Consider the following 26,201-nt stretch of genomic DNA (forward strand, 5'->3'; position numbering starts at 1 on the left):
GTTGGATTCCTGGAGAGGATGGGATTCCACAGATTATATAATAATGACAGAAGGACAAGGGCCCTGTTCCAAATCCAGAGTTTCCAGGCCCTGCTCCTAGAAGGCAACCATCACTAATGGTTCCTGACAACAGCGCTGGGTGGATTGGAATGCCAACTTCCTTGCTGTCCACCCCAGTTCTTTCTTCTGTATCATAAGGAGGTAGTATTGCAAGATCCTAAGGCCCCTCCCAGCTCTAGAAGCCGAAGGCCCCATTGTTTGATTAATGCCATGTGGGTACAGAAGGATGGCCCCTGGTTACATGGGGTGGGCAACTCCGACAGCTTCAGGGAGGAAAGAAAGGCATAGCAGTCGCAGCAAAGCTAAGACCCCACCACTTCCCAGGCCAGAAATCACACCCAGGGTCTAAGGCAGTAGGTGAAATCAGGATTCAATTGAAAATAACCTAACCATCCAGGGGGACTGACATCCCCAGAACTGCTGGGCATCTGAAAACACAGGAGTCCACAGGCCACCACCCCACAGCTCCCACGTTGCCCAACAAGGCAGCAGGATGGTGGTAACCTGAGGGAGGGGCATGACCCCCCGCTGAGCACTATGGGAGCATTGGACATAAGGCCACTTTCCCAGGCACAGAAGAGGCCTCCAAGTGACTGCACTCTGTCAGGACCCTGGAGCACATCCCAGAAGAGGAATTAGAGGAGACCCCACGGTCTGCCTTTAAACCCTCTGCCACAGGTATGAGCCTCTCATGTTGGAGGGTGGTGATTGCATCCCCCATGCCCACACCCACTAGGTCGGTGACTGGTGATTCAGGGGGGCCACGTTTAAGGGGCAGGGACTGTCACCAACACAGGCTCCCCCTCATTCCTTCTTGTCCTATCAGTCCAGGTCAAGTGTTATGGGACTCCACCCCAGTACTGAAGGAGGGCCTATGAGAGGCTGAACAGCTTGGTGGGGACACCCTCAAGTCAGTTAGGATGACCTGGGTGTTAGTATTTGACCTCTCCTGGCCATGAGACCCGAGACACGTCCCTTAACATCTCAGTGGCCTCGGTAGCTCTCTATCTGTACAGGTGGACCTCCAGTATCCCCCTCATGGGACCTCCCTGCTGCCATAAAATCCCAGGTCCTGTACACCAGACTCTGCCACCACCACCACCACTGCCACCGCCACCTCCATTACCGTCAGCAGCAGAGGCAGCGGATGTAATGGAACAAGCCCAGGACCTGAGGTCAGGAGATGCGGGTTTGCGTCCTGGCTCTGCCCACACAACTCACTGGGGCCGCCTCGTCGGCCCTGCGTGTCTTCATCCGCACACGGTGGGGTTGACCCAGGTGCTCTTGGAGGTCCTCTGTGGCTCTCAATGCAACATGCCACAAAGGTGGATCAAGGGAGAAAACTTGGGGAAACCCGTGAGACGGGGTCCATCTCGCTTCAGACACCCACACAAGTGTCCCGCCCAGCGCCCTCCAAAGGCAAGCTGCTGGACACAGGCCTCAGGCCTGGACCTCATTCCCTTCAGCCCTTTCCGCGGCTCTCTGAAACCACACAGGGCCCTAGCCTCCTCCCCAGTGGGGCAGCCCTAACCTAGTGGCTCCCAGGAGGGGCGCTCAGGCTGGCCAAGGGAACATGTGAGGCTACTGGACTGCAAACAAACTTTTATTTAGAATGTCAGTCTGGCTGGTCCATAAATGCTGGTCAGTAACAACCAGGGGAAACACCTGGGGGTGGGAGAGGGAAACTAAGTCAAGTCTGGGGAAGGGGCCTCGCCTTCTAGTGGGAAAAGGGGGACAAGGGGGGAAGAGAGTGAGAAGCTAAGGGCGGCCCCGGTTGGGGCAGAGCACAGACTTGGGCCGTGGCTCCTCCCTGGAGTGGGTCACAAGGCTGCCGCCTGAGCTGGTCCCACCCCAGCCTGAACTGCAGGCCTCAAGTCAAGCCGAGGAGGGCCCGTCCCACTCCCTCTCTCAGCACCCAGAGTTTCAACCCGCTGGGGACTTCCACACCCTTGGCACAAGCTCCGAGTCAGCTCCAGTGGCAGCCACAACGGGGCAGAGTGGGCAGGATGGACGGGCAGGGGGAGCAGCTGCTCCACCCACTCGGGGAGAGGATCCCCTAGCCCACAGGGGACTTCATAAACATAATCCCAAGCAAGCTGAGGGCCCCACCTCCAGGCCAGAGTGGAAATTCTCCAGAATCCCCAAAGCCAATTTGGCCGGGAAGGAAGAAGGGGGGATTGTCTCCAAACGGAAAAACTGGAAGCCATGGTGGCAGGTTGAGGGGTGGGCATAAGGCCAGTCTGAAGCCCTCCAATCTACTGGTTACAAGTTAAGCGCTTTGGGGCTTCCTTTTTCAGGGGAAGGGGGGACTAGAAAGAGAGAAAGGAGTGAAGGGGAGGCGGCCGTCCTTTCCATTCTCACCCCCATTTAGAACAGCAGAAGTGAGGGGCTGGAGGGCCCTCCTTTGGTGACCAGGGCCTTCCCCAGCCCAGGGGCCATTCTTCCTGCAATGCTCTGAAGGGAAGGGGAGTGGGGGAGGGTCCCAATCTAAAGGGCAGAGTACAGTGTCCCCCACCTCTCCCCACCCCGCCTGAGAACCCCTGAGGATAGTTATGCGTAAGGAATGGGGGAGAGAAGAGATGGGATCTTGATACTTGGCCCAGCCGCCTTCATCTTCACACACATACACACACGCACACACACACACTCTCTCTCTCTCTCTATATTTATATATATAATAATAAAAAGGAATAAAAACTCAGGGCCCAAGATGTACAAAAGTGTGTCAGGGAAGGTCGGTCCGAGGGCCCAGGAGGACAGTGGGGGCAAGTCATCCCCGCCCTCCTCCAGCCCTCTTCTGGAGCTTATAAATTACAATCCCGGGGACATGGAGGTGGAGGGGCCGAGGGGGCACGGGCTCGGCGGGGGGATAGCCACTCTGCTTCATCTTTCAGACAGGAGGTGGGGGACAGGAGGATCCTGGGGGAGGCCGAGTGGGGGGAGACGGGAGGGGTTCAGCAGCCACTGGCCGGCATCACGCAGGCCCCCTGGGACTTCACTTTGTGCCGCTGGCCTCCCCGGCGACGGCCTCCACTGCTGGCCTTGGGCTGCAAGAGAGAACAGGGAGCCTCAGCGAGGAGGAGAGGGAAGGCCTCCAAGGACACTTCTAGGGCCACTTAGCTGGGACTTTTGCAGGCAGGGGGCAGGCAGGGAGACAGAGACTGTGAGTCAGGAGTCCCACGGTCTTGTTCATGGCACATGCCACTAGCTAGAAGCCCTCAGGAAGTTTTCTTCCTTTCTCTGAGCCTCAGTTTTCCAATCTCTAAAATGGGAGTACTTCTCCTCACATAAGGCTCATGTAAGGAAATGTGCTTCATAGATTATAGAGCCAAGGAAATTCTGACACGCAGGAAGTCACTACCCTGGGGCTCAAGAGACCAGGCGGGCAGGCCAAAAGCGCCAAGGGACACAGAGCGCCAGACAAGTAGGCGGTGGCGGCAGCCGGCTCCCCAGCACACACTGAATACCTTGGTGCCCTCGCGACCAGGGGGCTCTTCATCCAGGGCAGCCTGGCAGGAAGGAATGCCAAGAGAAGGGGAGAGAAGAGGTAAGCAAGAAACAGAGCGAGCGCGAGAGAGGGGCCAAAGGAGAACGCGTGCCAGGCGAGGCGGAGGCCGGGGCTGACCGACAAGCTCCCATAGAGATCCTCAGGGTCACCCAAGAAGAGAAAGGCATCAGAAGCTGGGGTGAATGGGCGGCAGGGCGGCATGGGAAGAGCACAGAGGATGCAGCTGGTGAGGGCGTGGAGGAGGAAGCCGGGCCTAGGCCGAGCCCCTGCTCCCCGCAGGGCCTCAAGCCCTCACGCGGTCACTCCCGAACAGTGAATGGGGGGCCTGCCCCACCTCGTGTGCCTACCTGGGGCTGGAGGACGCTGGAGGGGGTGGGCTGGGCGGCCCCTGGCAGGGGAGCTTCCTCTCCAGGAGGCCCCCCTGCTGCCAGCCCGCCAGGCGGCCCCCCGTCATCCCGTTTAGTCAAGGGACCCTTTTTTGTCGACTGCATCTTGATCTGCTGGGGTTTGGCATTCATTGGGGAGTTGTTGGTGGTCTGCAGGAGCTGAGAGCCAGGGAGAGGAGGAGCTGGCAGCTGTCCGGGCTGGGCAGGGCTCTCAGGGGTGGCCACATAAGGCCCAGGGGAGGCAGGGATGGGAGCAGCCCTTCCCACCTAAGCCCAGCAGTGGCCTGTGCCCTCCAGAGCTCCCCTCCTCTGCCGTGCTTCCTGAGCCCCCACCCTCCCCACCTACAGCTGCTACAAACCCTTCCCGGGCACCCATGTTGCCTAGGGCCCTCCCTCTGCGCCTCCTGCCTTCCATGCAGCCAGAGACACCAAGGGCCTCAATGTCTGCCCATCCTCTACTCCCAAGAGCTGCGGGCCTGCACCGGGCCTGCATTCCTGCCCCAAGCACTAGGCCCCTGGTGAGTCCAGCTAGCATCTCTGGACAAAGGACAGGCGGGCTCTCCTCTCCACCCCTCGGGCAATGGCTGGCCTGCATCTCCCTCTGAGCACCGCCTCCCACCCCAGGCAGCCGGGCATAGCCCCCACCTTGGTGATGGTGCCCACAGCTTTGGTACGGCCCTCTCGGAACACCAGCCTCTGGTCTATGTGCAGATACTCGGGCGTCTTGATGAAGCGGAAGTGAACTGTGGCCTTGTCCCCGGTACGCAGACAGTCTTTGTCCATGCTCAAGATGGTGGCAGTCTGCCGGATGCTCCCACAATGCACTGCCACAGGGATGGGGAAATGGCTAAAGAGGGTGGGGGACCCAGTTGACCTTGGGACAGACTAACATCAGTAAACGGTGGGCCTGGCAACATTTGCTGAACACAAATAAAACAAGATAAACTACGTGCTCTGCCCTCCTGCTGATCTGACTGAGGTCCTTAGCTGGGAGAGGCGTCCTGCCAAGCGGAAAGAGTGAGGAGAGGGATGAGGTCTGTGCTCTTTGGATCCAGGACCCTCCCTTTTGTTTGCCAGCTCTGAACGCTGTCCCCCCAAAAACAGCAGCAGAGGCATAGGATGGGATGGGAGGGAGCCACAGCTGGAGGGGCTCCCCCGGATGACGGGGTGTGGGGTTGGGGAGCTGCTGAGCCACCTACCCATCGCCTGGTATCGCGGGCTGATCGTCGTGGGGTGATGGAGGACCAGGATCTCGGCCTCGAACTCCCAGGAAGCTTGGGGATTCAGGCGCGGAGACACCATGACCATGCCTTTCCGTATAGAGGAGCGCTTAATCTAAGGGGGGGGAACCAAAAGGACCGCTCTGAGACTCAAGCCCTCCGCCCAAGAGCTCCCAGAGCCCCAGCCGTGCACGCGCTCTCTCTGCCCGCTGGCGGCCGAGGCTGCCCCTGCCCGGCTCGGACGCCCCCTCCCCTGCTCTGGGGCTCCACGAGAGTGTCCCCAGCTAGGACCGAGCCTCCAAAGCCCCCAAGGGGTCTGTCCTCTCCCCAGCTCCACAGGGGGTCTGGGGGACCAGGGCTTCTTAACCGTCTCAGTGTCTCCTGGGGGTCAGGCTGGTGAAACCCACGAAATCCTGTTCAGAACCACGTTGTTAAACATACACAATAAAATATATAGCATTACAGAGGAAACCGTTTTATTTTTTAAAAAAAAAAACAGGCTCCCCGGTGCCAGGCTTAGGCTCCTGCCTTCATCTAAGTCCTAAACCTGAGGCCAGGGAGAGGCAGGCATGCCAGACTCCACCTGCCCCCTCACCCGCCCCCTCACCCGCACCCCATCGGCTCCATGCTCCCGGCCTCACCTTCTTCAGAGCAAAGGAGGCTGTCTGGCCTCCGCGCACCTCCTTGACCGGCATCCTCTTGCGGTGGATGGACTTCACTGCGATGGGCAGGAAGTTGCCCAGGGGGTCGGGGCCCAGCAGCAGCGTGTCATTCAGCTTGATCAGGCCCCTCAGCGTGGTTCCCGACACCACTGTCCCCACGCCCTGGAGGACAGAGCGGAGGTGGCAGCGTCCTCTCGGCCAGCCGCCGGCACCTCCCCGGCCCTGGCCGCAGCCCCAGGCCTCTCACCGGCACGGAGTACGTGTCATCGATCTGGAACTCAGCGGGCTCATCCTCCCGATAACTGGTGCGTGGGGACAGCAGGTTCAGAAACATCTTGAGCAGGTCTAAATTCTCTCCTGTAACATTGGAGATCTGGAATATGGGGCACATCCTAAGCAGGGAGTGAAGAAAAAATCAACAGTGGCCAGCTGAAGTGGCCGGCTCCTTCCCTGGGGGCTCCCAAGGGCTGCCGGGGAACGAGGGGGGCTGCACACCCCACCAGAAATGGGCGCTGGGCTTACGGGGGGCTCGATGCCCTGACACAGTGAAGACAGAGGCACTGACCAAGGGAAGGAAGCCACAGCCTCTAACACTGCAAAGGGACTGCCCACTCCTCCAAGCCTGGGGCCCCAGGGGAGCAGCGCTAAGGGACAGCCACACTGCCGCAGAAGCAGCCGAGGAAGCCGGGAACCTGCCACGCACCTCATCTCTTCTGGGGGAATGAGCCGAGCTGCCTGCCAGGGCTCTCGCGAGAAAACCATGCCCTCATAGACTACCAAGCACTACATCAGTGTGAGCCTGGGGGGCCTGGCCAAGGAGGAGGGCAACCATGGCAAATGGCCACCTGATTCAGGAAAAGGCCAAAGCACCCAAAGGGCATAGGGCACCAGTTCAGAGGAGGAAGGCATCGCTTCTGGTTGGGAGGAAGAGGTGGCATATGAACAAGGCCACGGGGGAAGGGCCGCAGAAGAGGACCGTTAGAGAGCAGAAGGGGCCGACTTCAGGTCTCCTGCGACTCCTTGAAGGGGCCCATGACCACAGGCATCCAGCCCAAGGAGCTCCTCTCCCGCCCCGCCTGAGCCCTCACTACCTCTCTGAGCTGAAGTTGGATGCGGTCACAATCACATCGTCCTTGCTCTGCACCAGGACAGGGATCTTGCGGCAGCCCGGAGACTTCAGCAGGCGCTGCAGCAGCTTCAGGGTCTCTTAAAGAGAGAAAGGGAACAGAAGTAGGGCACCCGGCTTCCGGTGCAGGGAGTGGCACACTCAGCACTGACGCAAGCACGAGACAGACAGGCGGCTGGGCAGGCACATAAGAGCTAATGGCCACAACACCTAAAGTGGCATAAAGAGGGGTCCAAACTTTGTGTGGTAGCCCAGCCCAGGACACAGGAGACAAGAGATCAAGAGACCGAGAGAGGGAGAGACAGAGACTGAGACTGAGACTGAGACTGAGACTGAGAGGAGACAGAGACAGGGAGACGGAGAGACAGAAAGAGACCAAGAGAGGGAGAGAGAGAGCCTGAGAGAAAAACAGAGACAGAGACCGAGAAAGTGGGAGAGACAGAGACTGAGACAGAGAGGAGACAGAAACAGGGAGAAAAAGAGACAGAGAGACACCGAGAGAGGGAGAGAAGAAACAGAGACCAAAAGAAAATCAGAGACGATGATAAGCCTCATTTCTAAAATGTATAGAGAATTAAGTCAAATTTATAAGAATACAAGTCATTCTCCAATTGATAAATTGTCAAAGGATATGAACAGGCAGTTTTCAGAGGAAGAAATTAAAGTTGTCTATAGTCATATGAAAAAAAGTTCTAAATCACTATTGATTAGAGAAATGCAAATCAAAACAACTCTGAGGTACCACATCACACCTATCAGATTGGTCAACATGACAAAACAGGAAAATGATAAATATTGGAGATGTGGGAAAACTGGAACACTAATGCATTGTTGGTGGAGTTGTGAACTGATCCAACCATTTTGGAGAGCAATTTGGAACTATGCCCAAAGGGCTATAAAAATGTGCATACCCTTTGACCCAGAGATCATACAAATGGGAAAAGGACTCACGTGTACAAAAATATTTATAGTAGCTCTTTTTATGGTGGCCAAGAATTGGAAATTGAAGGGATGCCCATCAATTGGGGAATGGTTGAACAAGTTGTGGTATATGAATGTAATGGAATACTATTGTGCTATAAGAAATGATGAACAGGCAGACTTCAGAAAAACCTGGAAAGACTTATATGGACCGATGCTGAGTGAAGTGAGCAGAACCAGGAGAACGTTGTACACAGTAACAGCCACACTGTGTGATGACTAATATTGATAGACTTAGCCCTTCTCCGCAATGCAAGGATCTAAGACGTCTCCAAAAGTCTTCTGATGGAAAATGCTGTCCACATCCAGAGAAAGAACCATGGACTTTGAATGCAGATTGAAGCAGACTATTTGCTATTTTTTTCTCCTGTTGTGTTTTGTTTCCTCTTTCTGGTGGTTCCTCCTATTGGTTCTAATTCTTACCTACAACATCACTAATGTGAAAATATGTTTAATAGAAATGGATATGCACAGCCTTTATCAGATTGTGTGCCGTCTTGGGAAAAGATGGGAAGAAAAGTTTTAAACACAAAAGCTTATGGAAGTGATTGTTGATAACTCAAAATAAATTAATTAAATTTTTAAAAAGTGTAAGGAAGTTGAAATGGATTGCTGAAAACTAAAAATAAATTAATGAAAAAACAAAGAAAAAAGAAAAAAAGAGATAGAGACCGAGACAGTGAGAAAGACAGAGAATGAGAGAGAAGAGACAGAGACCGAGAGGGGACAGAGACAGACAGACAGAGACCAAGACAGGGACCAAGAGAGTGACGGAGACCAAGAAGAGACACACAGAGAGAGACTGAGACTGAGAAGAGACAGAGAGACCAAGAGAAGAGAAGAGGATGGGGGAGGGGCTGCTTCCTGTCCCAGGTGGTCCTGGGCTCCCCAAGCTGAGTCACTCACCAGCTGCCTCCGGCCACATTCCCAGGACACCCGGCAGGGTGCTCCTCCCTCCCAGGCACCACGACAGCCTCTCGCCCTGTCCCAGCTGCAGACTGAGCACAGGAAGGGTCCCACAAGAGAGATGAACAAGTCCTTCCCATGAGCTGGCAGCGCCCCACCGCTAAGCAGGCCTGTTGTTCCCACACCTGCTGGGGCACTGTGCCCCTCTGGTGACGGAGCAGCCCAGGATGACAGACCCTCAGCTCCAGCTACGCTCAGGGTTCGGAGAGTGACAGATAAACCAGGGCCCTTCCCAGTGCCCCACTATCTCTCTCCCTCACTAGCACAGGAAGCCGCGAGCAGCGCCCGCCTTGGGCCCACCCAAGAACAGCTGAACAGCCACAGGCACTGCAGCCGCCCTCCGCCCCGGCCCATTCCTCGGCGAGCCGTCACCTCCCAAGGGAACGGGGTACCATGTGTTAGTGTGAGCCAGACAAGCTAGACTGGAGCCAGGAGAAAGCCCTTTTACCCCGGGAAGTGAGGGCAGGCCTTGGAGGGGCAGGGGGGAGAGTGGCAACCCGGCAGGTGGCCGGAATAAAGCTGGAAAGGCAGGCTGGTGCCAGGCCCTGGCACACCTTCCCCACCAGCTAACCTGCCCCTCTTTGCCCCCTGCCCACTGCCCGTGGCTCCGCCTGTGGGATCTGGAGGGAAGGTCCCTCACTCTAAAAAGATGTTTCCAGGCCAAGATCCAAACAAAGAGAAGCTTGCTGGAGGGAGCCAATGGGGGCGTGCCTCCCACTTACCTTGTAGGATGTTGGCTGGACACATGTCAATCTTGGTGACCACGACAAAGACGGGAACGTTGAGCGCCAGTGCCAAGCCCAGATGCTCCTTGGTCATGCCCACAATCCCAGCATTGCTGCCCACCTGCCCCAGACAAAGAAAGGAACCACAAGTGATGGGGAGGCCATGGTGGAGCCCTCTTCAGCGCTGGAGTCACAGGTTTCAGGAGGAAAAGGAGCAGGAGACCGGACACTGGCAGCGCCCAGCACAACTCTGATGCCAGGAGGAGCCAGGGGCCAGCCGCGTCATCTGTGCGCAGAACTCTCTCCGCCAAGGCAGACGGGCAGGGAAGCGGACCGTGGTCATGGGCACTCATTAAGAGGCGAGGATGCTTGGCCAGGGCCACCAGCCAGTGAGGGGCAGAGGCAGGGATGCTCTCCAGTAAACCACATAGCCCATCTGCCAACAACTTACAAAGACGCCCAGTGAGGCCAGCCGCAGATTAGAGACTCAGAGGGCCCAATAGAGATGAACTCTGGGTGGCCGGGGCCACAGAAGCCCCTGCCCCTCGTGGCAGGCTTCTCAGCAGCCCTGTGACGGTGGGGTACGGGTACCACAGTCCCCACTCTGCACATGAGGAAACGGAGGCCCACAGAGGGAAAGGCCTCTCACTAATCAGTGGCTGAGACTAGACTCCAGGGCTCGGAGCACGATGGCCCGTGACACACAGGAGGGGAGGATGCCGGGGGCCTCCTGCTGCCCCTCTCCATCACTGCAGCATCCCTCAGAAGACTTATGAGCTCGGCCAAAATGGCAACGACCCAGAGAGGAAAAGTAAAGCGAAAGGCTGTAGCTCCCGCGTGTCCTTGGTGATGACCATGGGACCAAGAGGCATGAAGGGCATCCAAAGGACACACGGAACTGAAACAGGGATGCTCCAAGAGGACAGACAGACAAGGGGGGGGCAAACATCAAGGCCAGGCCTCTGGCTCACTGGGAGATCTTCTGGCGGTCTTGTAGGGAGACGTGGACGAGAGGCCCGGATGGGCTGGCGGGGGGACGGCAGCGGGGTGGCGGGGCGGCCCACCCTGAGATCCCGCTCCCCCCACCTCACTCTGAGGTGGCCCCGCCTGTCACCCACATAATGAAAAACAAAGGCTCGGGGTTCTGGGGAGCGACCTCTTCTTGAAAGGTCTCAACTGCATCCGGAGTTCTATCTTGGTCCCTGCCTAAAATTAGGGTCACACCCGAGTGGTCGGGAACCAGGGCTCAGCGGGAAAGGCTGCTCCTTTTACTTCCAGGTTGAAAGCAGCGTCACCATCTTCATTTGAGTGGGGCTCATTCTCCAGTGGTGTTCTCCCCAGCCTCCCCCTCCTCTTGGCACAGAGGGGACCCTGGGCTCAAGCAAGCTTGGGCAGGGTCCACCAGGGAAAAGCTGCATGGGCCAACCTGCGAGTCTGTCAGCTAAAGACCAGGCCAGTCATGTGTGGAGGGGCCGGTGACAAGGGCTGGGGTCCCTGCTCAGGAGGACTGCAATGGAGGGAGAGACCACAGACCCCCAAAAGACTGAATGTCACAGAGCCCTAGAACCGAAGCACGGTGGGGGGGGGGGGGGCTTTAATCAAAGACCACCAGAGGGAACTGTACATCAGCTAACGCCATTCCTGCTCCCACCTATTGGGGGGGATGTCACAGAGAAGGTGGCTTTGAGGCCTGCCTCGGCCACTTACTAATCACAAGGTCGTGGTCAATCACTTCTGTGCCCAAGGCTCTGACAGTCTGTGTTCTAGTCCAATGTCTCCAGATCTTACCTTTCCCTTAGGTTTTGAAGGGCTCTCCACTTGGAGTCCGTGTTAAAAAAACATTTTGATAACAGTCCTTCTGTCCTCACAAACACGACCCCGAGAAGGGCTCGCGGGCTTCAGAAGGCTGGCGGCCCGAGGGCTCCGCTCACAAACAAGGCGGCCGCCATGCTGAAGACAAGCGGGCCGCAAGCACAGGCCAAGGTCGCGCATGGGGCCGCCCTTCCTGGGAGTCCGCGCTGGTGGGAAGCATGAGTGTGTGCTTGCCATGAGCAGGTGCTCGCTCAGGGGCCAGCCACACGGACAGCAGCAGGACGAGGGAATACTACGGAAGGGCCTGCCTGCCCAACAGAACTGCTGCAGCTTAATTCTTTATGAAAGTTACGTACGAGGCTGATAACCTAACGAATTCTCAACCTCCATCATTAAAGAAACTTCAGACTGACCAAAAAAATTAGCTCACAGGATACCCAGGCCCAGACCTCTGTCCCTTTTCATCTCCTTTGTACGTGGAGATCTTCTGGGTAAGAGAAGCTTTCCCTCGCCCAGACGTCTCACCCCTGCCAACACTTGTCCTTCCCCAGCCCTCCCCACATCCCCCCACAGGGAAGGGTCACTGCTTCTCTTCCTTTAAAGAGAAGCATCTGTTCTGAGCTCCACAGGTACGTGTCCAGGTCTAGAGATTGTGTCTAGAGATTCCCCAGGGTGACCCCTGGCCCACAGACCCAACCCCTGCGCTCGCTAGCCGCTCGACTTCCCTGAACTTCGTCGTTCACAAAATGGGCACAGTGCCAAGATTCGCCCGGAATGACCAGCCAGGTCTGGCCCTGTTCCCTCCAATGGAGCAGAGCACTCCTGGGCCATCTGCAGCCCCGAAAACCTTTCCCCACAAAACCCCCTGAGTGTCCCATCTCAGAAAAGGCCGGCTCACACCAGTGCTCAATATCCCTGGACACGCCCTCAGCCAGCAGGCCTCACACCTACCATGAGCATACAGAAGTCGGGCAGGTGGCCAGTCATGCCAAAGACGGTCGTCTTCAGGTACTTCTCGTGGCCGGCCAGGTCTATGAAGGTGATGACCTTGGTGGACTTCTCACAGATCTTGGTCCACTCGAGGCTGCCCCCGTGGCTGTCGGGCTTGTTGACCACGTTGCCCTTGCTGTCGAAGCCCAGGATGTCGTTGCCCACGCTGCTGGTGCGGCCCGACTCCATCTCGTGCTTGTGCCGGAAGAGCTTCTGCCGGGCGAAGCCTCGGCCGTTGTCCAGCTCCCCGTGCGTCAGGACCCCCAGCAGCGTGCTCTTCCCCGCGTCCACGTTGCCCACCACGGCGACCCTGTGGGAGGGTGTCAAGAGGGACACGGGGGTGGGTGGAAGAAAGCACACCACCCCCCGCCGGCGTGTGGGTGGCTCTCACAAGCCGCCGAGGCCCTCGGCCTCCAGGAAGGAGATGCTCTGGCTCACCGCCTGTCTGGGCCACACGCCCACGGACAAGCCGGGGCACGAGCCTGGCACGCACCAGGGAATCTCCCTGCAGCTCTGGCACCCCAGAGGGAGCTCCCACATGGCTGAGCTCAGGCTTGACAAGAAGATGGAAGGCAGGACGGCCAGAGCCAAGAACGAGTGGCTCAGGCCCACTGGCGGGCACTCCCAGGGGCCTCCCCCCCTCTCTCATCTCCAAAGCCACTGCGCAGTGCAGCCCCAACGCAAAGTTCAGCCCTCCCGGAACCTCCCCGTCCCCAGGCCTGGTCTCTGGCTCACTGGCTGACAGTCTCCAGGAGCAAAACCTTCCTCCCTCAATGGCCCCCTGAATGCCGCCTTTCCTACCACACCTCATCTCTTGGCCCCCCCAAACCCAGATCCTGGCAGGAAAACGTGGGAAAAGGAAAGGAACCCGTCCTTCCTCCAGCTGGTCTATGCACTCTTGCAACAAGTACAAGAAAGTGCGTGGGCCAAAGCGGAGACACACAAAGTCTCTGGGTGTCGTCCACGGCAGAGAGAAGGGGGGCCCGAGGGCTCCAGCCTCCTTGGGCTGGCACTTTACCTGTCACCTCCTCACCTGACCTCCAGGAAGTCATTGTCTCCAACCCGCTTGCGGACAAGGTAGTCGCGCACTCGGCCGCCGGCCTCCTGGTGCTCCCGCAGGAGGATGACATCCGCCTCCATCTGCTCGGCCATGCTCTTCACGGTCGCATACGAGGCCTCCATGTCAGCCTCACTCAGCCCATACTCGGTCCCGTCTGCAGAAAGGCCCTTCCGTTCAGTCCAAGAATTGACTGAGCCCCTCCAACCATACCCAAGAGGCCTTGGTCTGTGCCCTTCGTGTGTCCCGAGTGTGAGTGTCCAAGTGAGGTACAGGGGCTACCTAGGAAGCAGCACATGAGTGAAACCCTAACACTGCAGGTGCCAGGAGGGGAGCCAGGGCAGAGAAGAGATGTGGGGGAGGCCGGCGCGCAGCAGGGCCTTCAAACTGACCCCCCGTCGCGGCAGTGCAGACACAGTGGGAAGAGCCTGGTGAAGCCTTGTGGGCCGGCTCCTTCCCCAACCTGCCTCAGGAGCAGAAGGAGCCAGCTGATGGCATCTGCCAAGGGGGATGAACCCTTCTTGTGTCACGGACCTTCCCTCTGGCAGTCTGGGGGAGCCTAAAGGACCCTTCTCACACTCTCAGGTTTTTAAATGCATAAAATGACATTCACGGGACTGCCAAGGAAGCCAATTCCACTGAAATACAAATGTTGAAATATTTTAACAACAACCTCCCAGACCTCGCCTTGTCGAGGCTAGGCAGTGCGGAAGCATGGGGCAGGGAGGCCTCGACGGGCGTCCACGAGGCTGAATTAAGAGGAATGGCCAGGCAGCGTCCGGCTTCGATGTCAGATCTCTGCCCATGACCCCTGCGGCCACCCTCCCCTGGCCAGGCAAGAGGGACACGAGGCTAGCGGGAGCTTCCCTGAGGAGAAGCCCAGGACTTGCCGGGAAGACCCGGATTTCCTGCCTCCAGGCTCAGCCGGGTCAGACGCTTACTCCCTCTCTGTGTCACCGGTGCTATCGAGCTCCCTCCTGACTCGACGAAGCCATCCACGCCAAAGCCTCTCACGGTCTGGAGGCCCTTCCTCCTCATCCCAGCAGCAACAATGCTCGAGGCCGGGCAGCGCCAGGGCTTCCGTTTGCCAGCCCACGCACTCAGAGGGATCCCTGGCCCTTGGCATTCCTCAGAGACCCGAGCCCTGCAGCTCCACCCTCTGAGCATGGTTCCCTCCCCTCCACCCGGCCCTCATTCCTACCTGACCTGCCCTTACCCTCACGGGGACGTTGGGGACCTCAAGCCTTCTCACTTCTCCCAGCTCTCCCCACTCTCACCTCCTGGTTTTGGTTCCTGCCCAAGCCAGGCTATTCCCCAAAGGCCACGGTAACGATGCCCTCACGAGCTCCTTGGAGTGCCTGCCTCCTCAGGCCTCCTGCCCACGGGCTTGACCAAGGCCCGGCCCTGTCCCACCACAGTGCTCTGCTCCTCCTGGGGTCTCCCTCTCCTCCCAGGTCTGGCTGTTCCATGCCTGCCCTCTTCTCTGTGGGGCCAACGCCCACCCTCATGCCCCCAGTCAGCATCTGCCTCTACTGTGTGGAGACCAGCCCTCCTTTCCTCTCCCCCTTCCCCCAGCAGATTCCTCTCCTCCTAAATCATCTCACCCTGCCTTCCGGGCTCCTTGACCCCCCTGGGGCCTTGCTCTTTATGGTTTACTAAGAGACTTCATCATAAAAATGGGGAGGGGGAGGTTGGTAGCACGAACATCCTTACTCCCATTTGGCAGATGAGGAAACCGAGGCTAAGAGTGGTGAACGATTCTGGCCCGGCTCCGCCAGCTATCAAGACGTGGAGGCTGGCTCCGCCTTCACCCCTCCCTCACTGGCCACCGATGGTCCTGTTTGTCGATTCTGTCCTTGCAACATCTTTTGTCTCCAAACCTTTTTCGTCCCTGACGCCCATCACCATCTCAGAAGCCTTCTATGGTTCCCTACCACCTACAGACTAAAGGCCTAACGCCCGAGCCTGGCATTCAAGGCCCTCTGTCATTCGGCTCAACCTCCTTCAAGATCATCTCTCATCACTCCCCATGTTCCAGGCAAATTGGGCAAATCCTCCTCCTTCGCTTTCCCCCGTCCTTGCCTTTGCTACCTTGTGTGGGTGAGATGGAGAAGCATCAGGCCTTGCCTGCTGCGTGACCACGGTACCCTCCGGACCCCCAGGCTCTGCCCCTGGCCCTTCGGGCCTGTCCACCTGCCTGTAAAGCACTCTACAGACCTTCACGTGCCACATGAATGTCAGGCGTCATTGCTCCAAATGTCCCATCTCCCCATGAAGAGGCAGCTGCTGGGGATGGGGCTCCCAACCTGCCAGGAAACAGAAGGCCCTGCCAGTTGCCTTCCTGAAAAGCGGGGGGAGCCCACAGCCCGCTGCCCTGGCGTCCAACCGCATTCAGTTTCCATTCTCCCAGGGCGGCAAGCCTCAGCCCACCCTTCCCACAGCCAGGATGTGCCCCTGGCATCGTCCAGCCTGCCCAGCTCCCGGAGCTGCACATCGAGTCAAACTCTAGCCGCCCGGCCAGGTGCCCCTGAAGCAGCTACGAGGAAGAATAAGAGAAAGTGCTGGGACACCCCAAGTTCAGAGGAGACGGACCCCGAGCGAGGAGCCAGCCTGGAGGTCCTAGCGACGCGGCCCAAGATTGGGATGCGGCTCCGCGCTCAGGGAAAAAGGCCAGGCGCGGGGAGAGGAGGAGAAGGGCGGCGGTGCGTCCTCAGGGGCACGAGGAGAGTCAAGCCACAATCCGAGGGGAAAGCAGGGTGGACAGAGGGTCTGGGGGCAAACGCCAGTGGAGGACAGGAGCGAATTCCGTCAGGTAATCTACCCCAGCCCACCTAGACAGAAAAAACATGAGAAGTTTGGGGAACAGATCCCGAGCCTGGCCAGAGGCACCACAGGGACTTGAGGATCTCTCTCCCCCCTCTCCTCTGCCCTCATTTACTCCCTTTCCCCTCCATCCTCCTCTCTCTCTCTCTCTCCACCTGATACTCTCATCAATGACTTGGATAAATGAATTCAGAGGTTCCCAGGGCTAGTGCTGGGTCGTACCCAACCAGCAGACGGCCGCAGAGGGAGGGCTAGCTGACAGGGCAGAGGCAGGCCTTCACGGGCTGCAGCGCTGGGCTCAATGGAGCGCAATGACATTCAACTGGGGTAAAAGCAAAGCCTCAGACTTGGATTCAAGAACTCCACTTCCTAAGTACGTGACAGCGGAGATATGGCGAGGGAGCCACTTATGTGAGAAAGATTTAGAGGGTCTAAGTGGACCGCACAGTGCTCCTCGGGAGCATCACCCGGCTCGCAGGAAGAGGAGGAGACAGAGGACAGGAGGAGGACTGGACTCAGTGCCAGGCGCCCCATTTTAGGAAGGCCACTGGCAAGCCGAGAGCATCGCTGTCATGCGATGAGTGAAAAGACAAGGCTCAGGGAAGCCTAGTTTTGAAGAGGCAGCCAGGTGGGGGAGGTGAGGCTGCCAAGCGCGGGGGCAGCGAGGGCTGCGCACACACGAGTCAGCCCTTCTCGGGGACGTGACGGGCCGGCTGGGCGCGGGGGGCCGGGCTCGTCCTGCCTCCTGGCCTCAGCAGGCAGCACAAGGAGGCCGCGGGGGCCTCAGGGGCCCCTGCTGCTCTGGATCTAGGAGCCCGTGAATTCACTCATTCGTTCACAGACGTGGCAGGTGATGATGGCGCGCAGAAAGCAGCGAAGTCTTAGCAGAGTGACTAAGTGAGGCAGGGGGCAGTCGGGAGCTCCGCCAAGCAAGGAGAGTTGGACCAAGGTGGAACGGCCCATTCCCCAACCGGGAAACGGGCAAAGGATGTGAAAAGAGGACAGATGAAAAAAATTCTCCAAATCCCTAAGAATTAGAGAAATACATATTAAAACACTTAGGTGGCTCCGTCTTGCCCTCACCAGACTGGCAGACAGCAGTCACTAGACTGCGTCCCCATGAGGACCCGAAGAGATCCGAGACAGAGGAGGAGGAGCCAGCCACACAAGTCTGCGGAAAGCGCCCTGTGTGGTTGTGAAGAACTGGGAAGCCAGGGGTGCCCAGCAGCGGGGAGCAGCAGAGCCCTGTGGTGCCATGAGAAATGACGGAAAGGGATGATTTCAAAGAAACCTGGGAAGGTTTCTTATGAACTGACACAGAGTGAATTGAGCAGAACTGAGCAACGTCAGCAATGACCCTGGAATGACAAACAACTTTGAAACACCAAAGAACCCCGATCCCTGGGATGCCCCACTGCCACCACCCCAAGAGGCAATCAGCAAGGCACAAAATGAGACCTACATTTTTTTTTTTTGCATGATTACACGTATTTCTTACAAGGGCCTTTTCTTTCCCAACGGGGATGAGGGGGAAGGAAGAAGAGTGTGTAGGGAAAGGGTTCCCAGACTAGAAAAAGGAACAGAAAGGGGGCCAGAAGGCATCCTAGACCAGCAGGACAGCTCTGAAAGAGATGTGAACTTACTACATACTGAAAAAGAAGAGCAAGCCAGCATAATGGAGAGCACGGCTTCATCCTCTCTATTTCTACAATTTTCACGTAAATACTCATTTTATTTGGTGTTTGTTAAGTTCAGAATAAAAGAGAGAACATTACTCAGTGTAAAAGAAAACTCATTTTTTAAAAAATTTCAGCATCAAAGAAGTGAAATGTTCTGCGTGGGTTCTCTGTGGCTGGAGGGAGGCCTTCACACAGAGCTCACCGCCCCCATGACCGGCATGTTCTAGAGGGAATCTCTCAGTGCTCTGATTCTATTTACACTGGCAGCAAGTGACATCTGCCCGATTATTCTTGGCCAAGCAACAATGTCACAACTGATGTGTGCACAGCCTCAAAGCTAGAAAGGGGCTCAAAGGGCGACCCCTTCCAAAGTCCCCAGTAGCCTCTGGGGAAAGGCCCAAAGGAAGAGGAAACCCAGCCCCTGCCAGCCTCCCATGTGCCCTGAGGGACAGCCTTCCTCGTCTGGAAGCCCCAGTCAGCCACTTGGCCGCCCTCCCCTCCCGGGGTTTCCTGTGGTCTCTTTGTCCCTAGTGCTCAGGCCAGAATCTGGAACTGTCATCATTACTGGCAGAGTTCATGAATGAATCCACCCTGAGGCCCCTCCCCTTTTCAACACGTTTTACAGATGCCCAGGGGAGTTGGATGGCTAAGCCAGGGCTCCTGGCTCTGGCAAGGACAAGTCTGGTCCCCTGGCACAGGCCGGCCCTTCCGATAGCTGAGATGACTCTCTTGGACATCCCAAATCTTCCACTCAACGGGCCCTTCTTCACCCACTCAGTCATCCACAGTCTAAGCAGAAGGGACTACAGTGATTTATTTGTCTGCACAGGGGTCCGGCCTGGAACAGGAGGGGGAAGGATGACATGACTCTGAGAACCCACATCTCTGGGAGCACGTTCCTGCCACACCCAGCCGGGAGCCCCAGTTTCCCCATCTATTAAATGGAGCTGCTACTCCTGGCAGGAACCTGCCCCACTGGGTGGTGATAGATAAATGAATGTTTTTCCTCCTCCCTTGCTCTGTCCCAATCCACCTGCCCTCCTTGTCTCTCTACTCTACCGTCCAGGCACACCGCTGTCCCCGCAGCTCTCCTCAGCCCCTCAGTCCTTCTTCCTTCTGGGCAGGGTGAGCACAGACGCCCGAGGGACAGACAGTGGCTCTCATTAGAGAGGGCAGCTCGAGTCTGAAAGCCCTCCTACAAAGGGAGGCATTACATCTGGGTCGGCCCGTAAGCCGTCCCTGGCCAACGTTCATGTTTAAGACTCCTGTTCTGCGACCACCAGATCCCTGGTTCACAGCAGCATGAAAACATGACCTGGCCCTCGTGAGCAGGAGCAGAGAGCGCCACCGGCCCAGGGGAGGAGGAAGCAGCTGAGCAGATGGATGAGAGGGGCCCTGGCGGGACACGCAGAGCCAGTGTGACGAGCCTCGCCGCAGCCAGGAGAGAGACTGGCTACCGGGAGCGCTGGCGCTGCGTTCCCCTTTGATCACCGAGGAACCGCACTGACTGTCCAGGCACACAGCTAGCTAGCCACAGCAACAAATTCGAACCCAGGGCCACCCTGCCTCTAGAACCCAGGAGCCTCACACTCACCGACCCACTCCAGTTGTCCAAAGTGGGGCAGGGCCCTGGGGCTTGAGCCCTCCCTCCCACCTTGTGTGGGAGGGCCCCCCCGGGAAGGGCTATGATCATACTAACTCTTCACAGATTTTAATCTGGCTACAGATGGTGGGACTGGAGAAGGAAGAGATGAGGGGACTGACTTGCTGTTCTTTACACATGACATTCTATTTCCCACCTCCAAGCCTTTGCCTAGACTGTTCCCCTACCTGGAATGCCCCTCTTTCCTCACTTCTAACTCTCAGAATCCAGTTTCCTTCAAAGCTCCACTCAGTCACCTCCTAGAAGAGGGCCTTTCCCCCACCCCAAACTCCCCCGTACTTACTTTATGTTTGTCTATATCATCACCCTTATCTCCCCAGCACCCCGCCCACTGCCAGGCATAAGGAGACACTAATGAAATGGTTACTGGGTGGCTGGGAAGTGGGTGGCATGGCCTGAAGGCCAGGTCTTTTTGGGTCCACCTGGGGCAGCTGGATTTCCCTCTCATTCTCCAGGCCCCAAGGCCCTATGCTGACCCTCTTCCTTTTTTTGGGGGCAAGGCAATCAGGGTTAAGTGACTTGCCCAGGGTCACACAACTAGTAAGTATCTTGTGTCTGAGGCCAGATTTGAACTCAGGTCCTCCCGACTCCAGGGCTGGTGCTCCATACACTGCGTCACCTAGCTGCACTCCCCTTTTTATCCACCTTTGACCAGAGGACGCTGGACTAGCTTGGGCATAGCTCCTGTCCTGGAAGGGTGTGACGAGTCACCTTCCAGCTCCCAGGCCTGAGATGCACTGGGTCAGCCTAGGGGAGATGACCAAGTTCTAGGGGGTCTAAGGCCAGTCTTTCACTCTTCAGGCTCCGTCAGTCAGCAAGCATTTACGAAGGGTTCATGGGCCAGAGCCCAGCTAAAAACAGCAGGATACTGCTATACCCGCTCTGTGCAGCGTGAATGGGCAGCACCCTCCTGAGGAAGGGGACCAGGAAGGCTTCTGCAGAAGGCGCAATGGATAACGACGAGTGGTCCTGAGAGAAGCCGAGGGGGGGGGGACAGCCAGGAAAAGGCCTGGAGCCGGGAGACGGCTTGTCACAAGGAGAACCCCAACCCCAGCAGAAAGTGAGTCACTTCTTATCAGTGGTACTAATAGCACTCCTCTAGCAAGGTCCAGGGCAGACAAGACGACAAGGACGTACTAATGAGTATTTTGCCACCATATGGTGCTTCTGGATCTAAGGGACTAATTAGCTGTACGATGCTGGATTGGTAGAAGTCATCGAGAAGCCACACGAAAGAGGGCCGACCACGGTGGTCCTGAGGACCGGGCCTTCACTGGCCACGCTGAGAGACATCGTGGCGCCAGAGTCCCTGAAACTGAGCGGTGACGAACCAAGGGGCCCCAGTCGCTGGCTCCGACGGGCTGGCAGAGGTCACCAGTGGGCTCATCCTCCCTGCCCGTGAGGCCAGCGCCCACCCGTGGGGTGGCCCTTCCTTCACGACACTCTCGTCCTCTTGTTTCCACGCCACTGTGCTATGTGGGGTCTAATCCCCTCTCTCTGACCCATCCCGGGTCCTGGCTGGGGTCTCCCCGCTGCGCCCCAAGGATCGGTCCCCAAGTGCATCCCTCTTAACGTTTTCTCTAATCACAAGGCACCCACTGTCACTCCTCCATCTCTATCTCCAGCCCAGACCACTTCCCTGGGCTCCAAGTCCCTCCCATTCAGTCCCTGACACACAGTAGGCCCCCACAAATGCTGGATGAACAGGGTACAAAGACTGCACAGGATTTTGCGAGGCAGAAACGCAAGGTTAGGGAGAACGTGCCAGACCAAGAAATGGCCTGCAGCAGCCCAGGAAGGAGGGGTCCTCGGCAGGCCCGGGAGATCCTCGGCAGGCCCGGGAAGTCCTCTGGCTCCTAGAGAGCGCCACCATGAACACAGTTCTGTCCACTGCACGTGGCCCAGACTGGAGGGAAGGAAGCATCAGTAAGGATGCAGCTGAGAAGCTCTCGTGATCCAGCCGGCTGCAGCCAGTCAGGGACCTTCGGAGAGCGAAGAGGCCCCAACGCCAGGCACGGAACGAGGCCCCCTCCACCACAGACCTATTCAGCATGACGATTCACTTGTTTGTTAGGAGGGAAGATTCTGGGGGGGGTTGTACTGGAAAGAGTCACTGGCACCTGGCCGGGATGGAGAGAGGGAACCAGCGAGGCATTTCAGAAGGAGGGCGGCAGAACCGAGGGCTGGGCCGAGGAGCTTCTCCCCTCTCGGCTTCCTCTGGCATCATCTGCAGCGCTTCTCACCGGAGGGAATCACAGCCCCGCCACGCTTCGCTTACTACGTCCCAAGCTCCATCCCAGCGGGGACCGAGTCTGTCACATCTGAGGGACGCGACCCCCCACCCAAAGAGGCAGCCGCTCAAAGACTAGGTGGATGAATGTGGGACCTTACAATGTCCTCGCTTTCTGGCCCTCTCTGTGCAAAACAAGGCCAGAAACGAAGCTGCTCCTTTAACAAGTCTCCCCCCACTTTCCGTCAAAGGCAGGACGGCGGCAGATGGCAGGGCTGGGCCTGTTTATGGTGACTGGAAAGATGTCCTGCCTATCCTAGCCAGGGAAGAGAGCTACGATGCTGAGGAGGGGGAGGGCCTCATTTCTGCTGGAGGGCAACAGGGCCTTGAGCCTGCACTGGAACTTCTGGGCCTGTGGGCTCCCATCCCCCAAAGCACCAGGGGCTACTTTTAAGGAAAGCCACACGTTGAGGGGTAACAGGTGAAAAGAGAGTAGTCCTGTCTGCCCTGATACCCACCCAATGGGCTCTAACAAAACTCTGGAATGAGACACCAATGCTCACTCACAGGCCAGCAGAGGACAGGGGCCTTCCCAGGAATGTGGGAATCGGGGCCCAGGTTAGGGCTGACAAGAATCCGATTCAGCCAGCAGGGGCTGGGAAATGGCCCGGCCCATTATTTTCCTTGTCCGGGGTCACAGGCAGAGTCAAACCCTGTTGTTCTCTGATGATCCAGACTTAAAAGGGAGCTGCAGTCAGGGGTTTGGCATCCCTCCCTCCCTGACCTCTCAGGTGGGATGCCGCCCCATGGCACTGCTGGAGCCACACTGGTAAGAGGGAAGGTGACGACTCGCTATTTCTTTGTCTTCTTGATGGGAAAGGAAATGTAGGCAGGGCTGAAAACCGTGCCTTTCTCAGCAACAACACTAGTGAGCCCAGGTGGGGAGGACAGAGGACCCCTCCCCACCTTTCCAGGCTCCAGCCCAACTAATGCACAGGACCCTGGGACAGAATCAGCGAGGCTCAGAGAGCAACGTGCCTAGAGCTCTTCAGAAAGCGAAAATGAGGAGGGGCACACGGAGTTTTTTAGTTGAAAGGAGATCACCAGTAAAATCCTACTTGGAGCTCCTGTTTGGAGTTGCTGCAACCCCAGGGGAGCCCAAGCTTGTGATGCCCAACCTGGCCACAGGCCATCCCTACGACTGGGGGCCAGGTCTATCCTCCAAGGGTCCCAAGAGGCTCAACACCAGGCTGGGGGTGGGGGTGGAGGGGGATTTTCTGCCAGAGTAACTCACGACAGTCTACTAAAGCAGGAAGGGGTCACAATCTGCTGCAGCGAAGGGAGCACCCCCGCCCTCCGGGCTAATGAAACCATGGATCCTGGAAGTCTTGTAATGCTCACCTGATCCCTGCCCAATGACATATATGGTCTCTCCGCATCCCTCGTCCATCCTCTCCCACATCTGCCGGAGGAGGCTGTCATACTGCTCTGATGTTGGGCTTACTAGCACCAGCTAGAGGAGAAACCAAAGAGCTTAGGACTCCTGGGCACTGAGCAGCGGCCCAGCCGAGGCTGGCGCTAACACAACCCAAGGCCTTCCTCCTGCTTCCTCCCACGCCCCTCGTCCTCTGCCCCGTGGGCCAGCCCGGCTCTGCCCTTCCTCATGGGCCCACCAGGGTCGCCCTCCCTTTCCTGCTCACAGCCCCGGAGCACAGCCCAGCACTGGCCCCCAGGAGGCACCTCCAGAAGGCTGGGTCCTTTCTTCATTCACTCCCTGGGCAGTCCTAGCAGGGAGAGAACTGGGCCTCCCTCCATGATGGTGTAAAAGACCTTCTCTCTCCCTACATCCTCAAGGGCTCCCTGAAAACCTGAGGCATGGCCTGCTCCTCCACCCAAGCCCAAGTGCCCCAGGCAATAAAAACACAGCCCAGCCTTGGGCCACCCTCTGGGAACAGGTGAGCCCCTCGGGCTGCGGAGAACCTCTGTCTACCCACTTTAGGCTAACTTCTGAAGCCTACACTGCTGGAGGCATGCTCTGGCCAGCTCCAGTGACTGGAGCGCCTCCAAGTGTGGACCTCCGAAGTGGGTCACTAAGGGGCCCTGGCTGCCTTCAGAGAAGGTCCCGTGAAGGGACTAGTTCAGTTTTCTCAGGTGGAATGGACAGCCAACTGTCAGATGGGGTTGTGTTTGTTTACAAATCAATCATCCACGTGGGGCTAGGTTGTTTTCAAGAGTTTCTCAGCATAATCTCACACGAGGACACCTCTGTCAGCCCTTTGGGATCCCAAGTCACCCTTCCCCGAGCCGGTCTGTGTGCAGAGATGCCCGGCTGTCACTCAGAAAGCTCTGATGGCCTTCCCAGGGGCTCCAACTGCCCTCACACATGGTCTGTGACAAGGCCTCCACCTTACAGCCAACTAGGGAACGGGGCTGGGGCAAGACCTGCCTGGGGGAGGTGTCAGGGACAATGGGGGCCCTTCTTATTAGGGCTGTCCCTCTGCTCTCCGTGGCCTCCTACGTGTTACTTCTGCGTTGCCACCTTATAGTTCAAGGCTCACGCCCCCCAATTACATACACACAAGGGGGGGAGGCACACACAGGACACAAAAGTCGAGCCTTGGGTGGGCCGCACAGGTGGTGTGACCCTGGAACTTGAGAGATGGAGGAGGTAAGAAAGCTAACTCGAGTTCCCCAGGACCAGTGTGGCCATCCCTTCTTTTGTTTTGTTTTGTTTTTGGCTAGGCAGTGGGGTTTAAGTGACTTGCCCAGGGTCACATAGCTAGTAAGTGTTATGTGTCTGAGGCCAGATTTGAACTGGGGTCCTCCTGAATCCAGGGCCGGTGCTCTAGCCATCCCTTCTTCAGACCCTCTCCTGCCACCTGCCTTCCTGGGCAATGGTGCTCACTAGCGCTCTCTCTCTCCTGGCCCCTAAAACGACTCAGTGCTCTATAAATGTGCTTCAAGATCGAGCCCACACATTCTGTGTGACATTGGCCAGAGCCACGACTGCGGCTCCCACAGGGGAAGGGATTTGTCCAAGGTTAGGCGGCTCCTAAACCTCAGTGCTTGGATTTGAACCCAGGTCCTCTGACTGGAGTCCTGGAGGAGGGGACACTCTTTCTGAATGAGAAACCGGCTCGCACTGCTGCAAGCACGGCTTCTGGCCAAGACTCCAAAGTCTCAGATCTGGGAACACCGGCCGAGGCAACAACGGTGCCCCAGCAGAGAAAGAGGAGATGGTGGAAAGCAGGGCCTCCGCCTCCTGCTCACCAGGCAGCCCTCAGCCGTCCTGGGAGGAGGGAGAAGTGCTGGCGCCCTGCAGTGGGAGTGCATCTCCTCCCTCTGCTAGCTAGATGGTGGGCTGGTGTAAGTAGCATGAGGGCTGGCTGTGGGAGCACAAGTGGGCCTGGGAGAAAGACCACTGGATGAAGAATCAGGACCCTTGGCTAGGTGCCAGGCCTGCTTCCTGAAGAAGGTGAAGCCAGCTCCCAGCTGCCTGCCAGGGCTGTGCCAGTGCCCACAGACACAAGGTAGGCAGGGCTTCATCGCCTCGGAAGCACACACTGCAGAAGGCAGGTGTGGGTTTTCCTGCCCTCAGATCATCAATAAATATTTAAGGAGCTCCCCCTGCCCCATGATCCTTAAGAGAACCTGACTTCCAACTGCTGGGCCGTGAAAATCGCCCCCCGAGGGGCATCAGGACACCTCTGCCACCACCCTGAGTGACTTCCCCAGAACCTAGTCTCGTCTGCAGAGTGACATGGGTGGGCTCGACACCCAAGGGCTCCCTCGGCCCTTGTCTCCAAGCGCCCCGAGAATCACACCGTCTGCCACCGCTGCCCTGACATCTACAGGGCATCAACTAACCCCACCATCACCCACTTCAGGAGTCTGCTCCAATCCCCCCCTTCCCGAGGCCGGGGTCAGGTACTCCATCGGCTGTAACCAAAGCTGCAAAGCCAGCCGGTCATGCTGGGCTGGGGGCAGCAGGAGAGACCTCCCCAGATCTGAATCTGGAAGCTCCCGGTCAGCAAGGTCCCCAGGCTCTGTGAAAAATGGGGATCACAACCCCTGTCCTGCCTGCACTACCTGCCAGACAGGGCCGGCAGGACCCAGAGGTGGGGAGCAAGCTCAGACATGTGAATCACCATCATTAGCTGGGGGCCTGGCCCAGTGCACTCAACACTCCCTCTGGGACCCCAGGGCTCAGGCAAAGCACCCTTCTCTGTGGGCCTCAACTTCCTCCTCTATAAAAAGGGGCTGGGCCAGTCCAAGGCTCCTTCCAGCTCTCCTCTGGGTCACCCTCCCCCCAC

At 57.7% G+C, this 26,201-nt stretch overlaps 1 protein-coding gene across 1 annotated transcript in view; it reads right to left on the minus strand.

Moving 5' to 3' along the window:
• Positions 1-1,642: 1,642 nt before the first annotated feature.
• The window catches only part of GTPBP1 (GTP binding protein 1), a 25,333-nt gene continuing 774 nt past the window's right edge, over positions 1,643-26,201 (minus strand). Inside the window, exons 2-12 of the mRNA XM_027872938.1 lie at positions 23,290-23,401; positions 13,470-13,650; positions 12,398-12,746; positions 9,632-9,755; positions 6,928-7,042; positions 6,084-6,228; positions 5,816-5,998; positions 5,154-5,289; positions 4,600-4,778; positions 3,916-4,113; positions 1,643-3,107 (exon numbers count right to left, since the gene is read on the minus strand). Coding sequence (XP_027728739.1) covers positions 3,015-3,107; positions 3,916-4,113; positions 4,600-4,778; positions 5,154-5,289; positions 5,816-5,998; positions 6,084-6,228; positions 6,928-7,042; positions 9,632-9,755; positions 12,398-12,746; positions 13,470-13,650; positions 23,290-23,401 — 1,815 coding nt within the window. The 3' untranslated portion in view covers positions 1,643-3,014. The remainder of the gene's footprint in view (positions 3,108-3,915; positions 4,114-4,599; positions 4,779-5,153; positions 5,290-5,815; positions 5,999-6,083; positions 6,229-6,927; positions 7,043-9,631; positions 9,756-12,397; positions 12,747-13,469; positions 13,651-23,289; positions 23,402-26,201) is intronic.

This window comes from Vombatus ursinus, unplaced genomic scaffold, assembly GCF_900497805.2.
Source record: "Vombatus ursinus unplaced genomic scaffold, bare-nosed wombat genome assembly UNPS02003292.1, whole genome shotgun sequence".
NCBI classification, from domain to species: Eukaryota; Metazoa; Chordata; class Mammalia; order Diprotodontia; family Vombatidae; genus Vombatus; species Vombatus ursinus.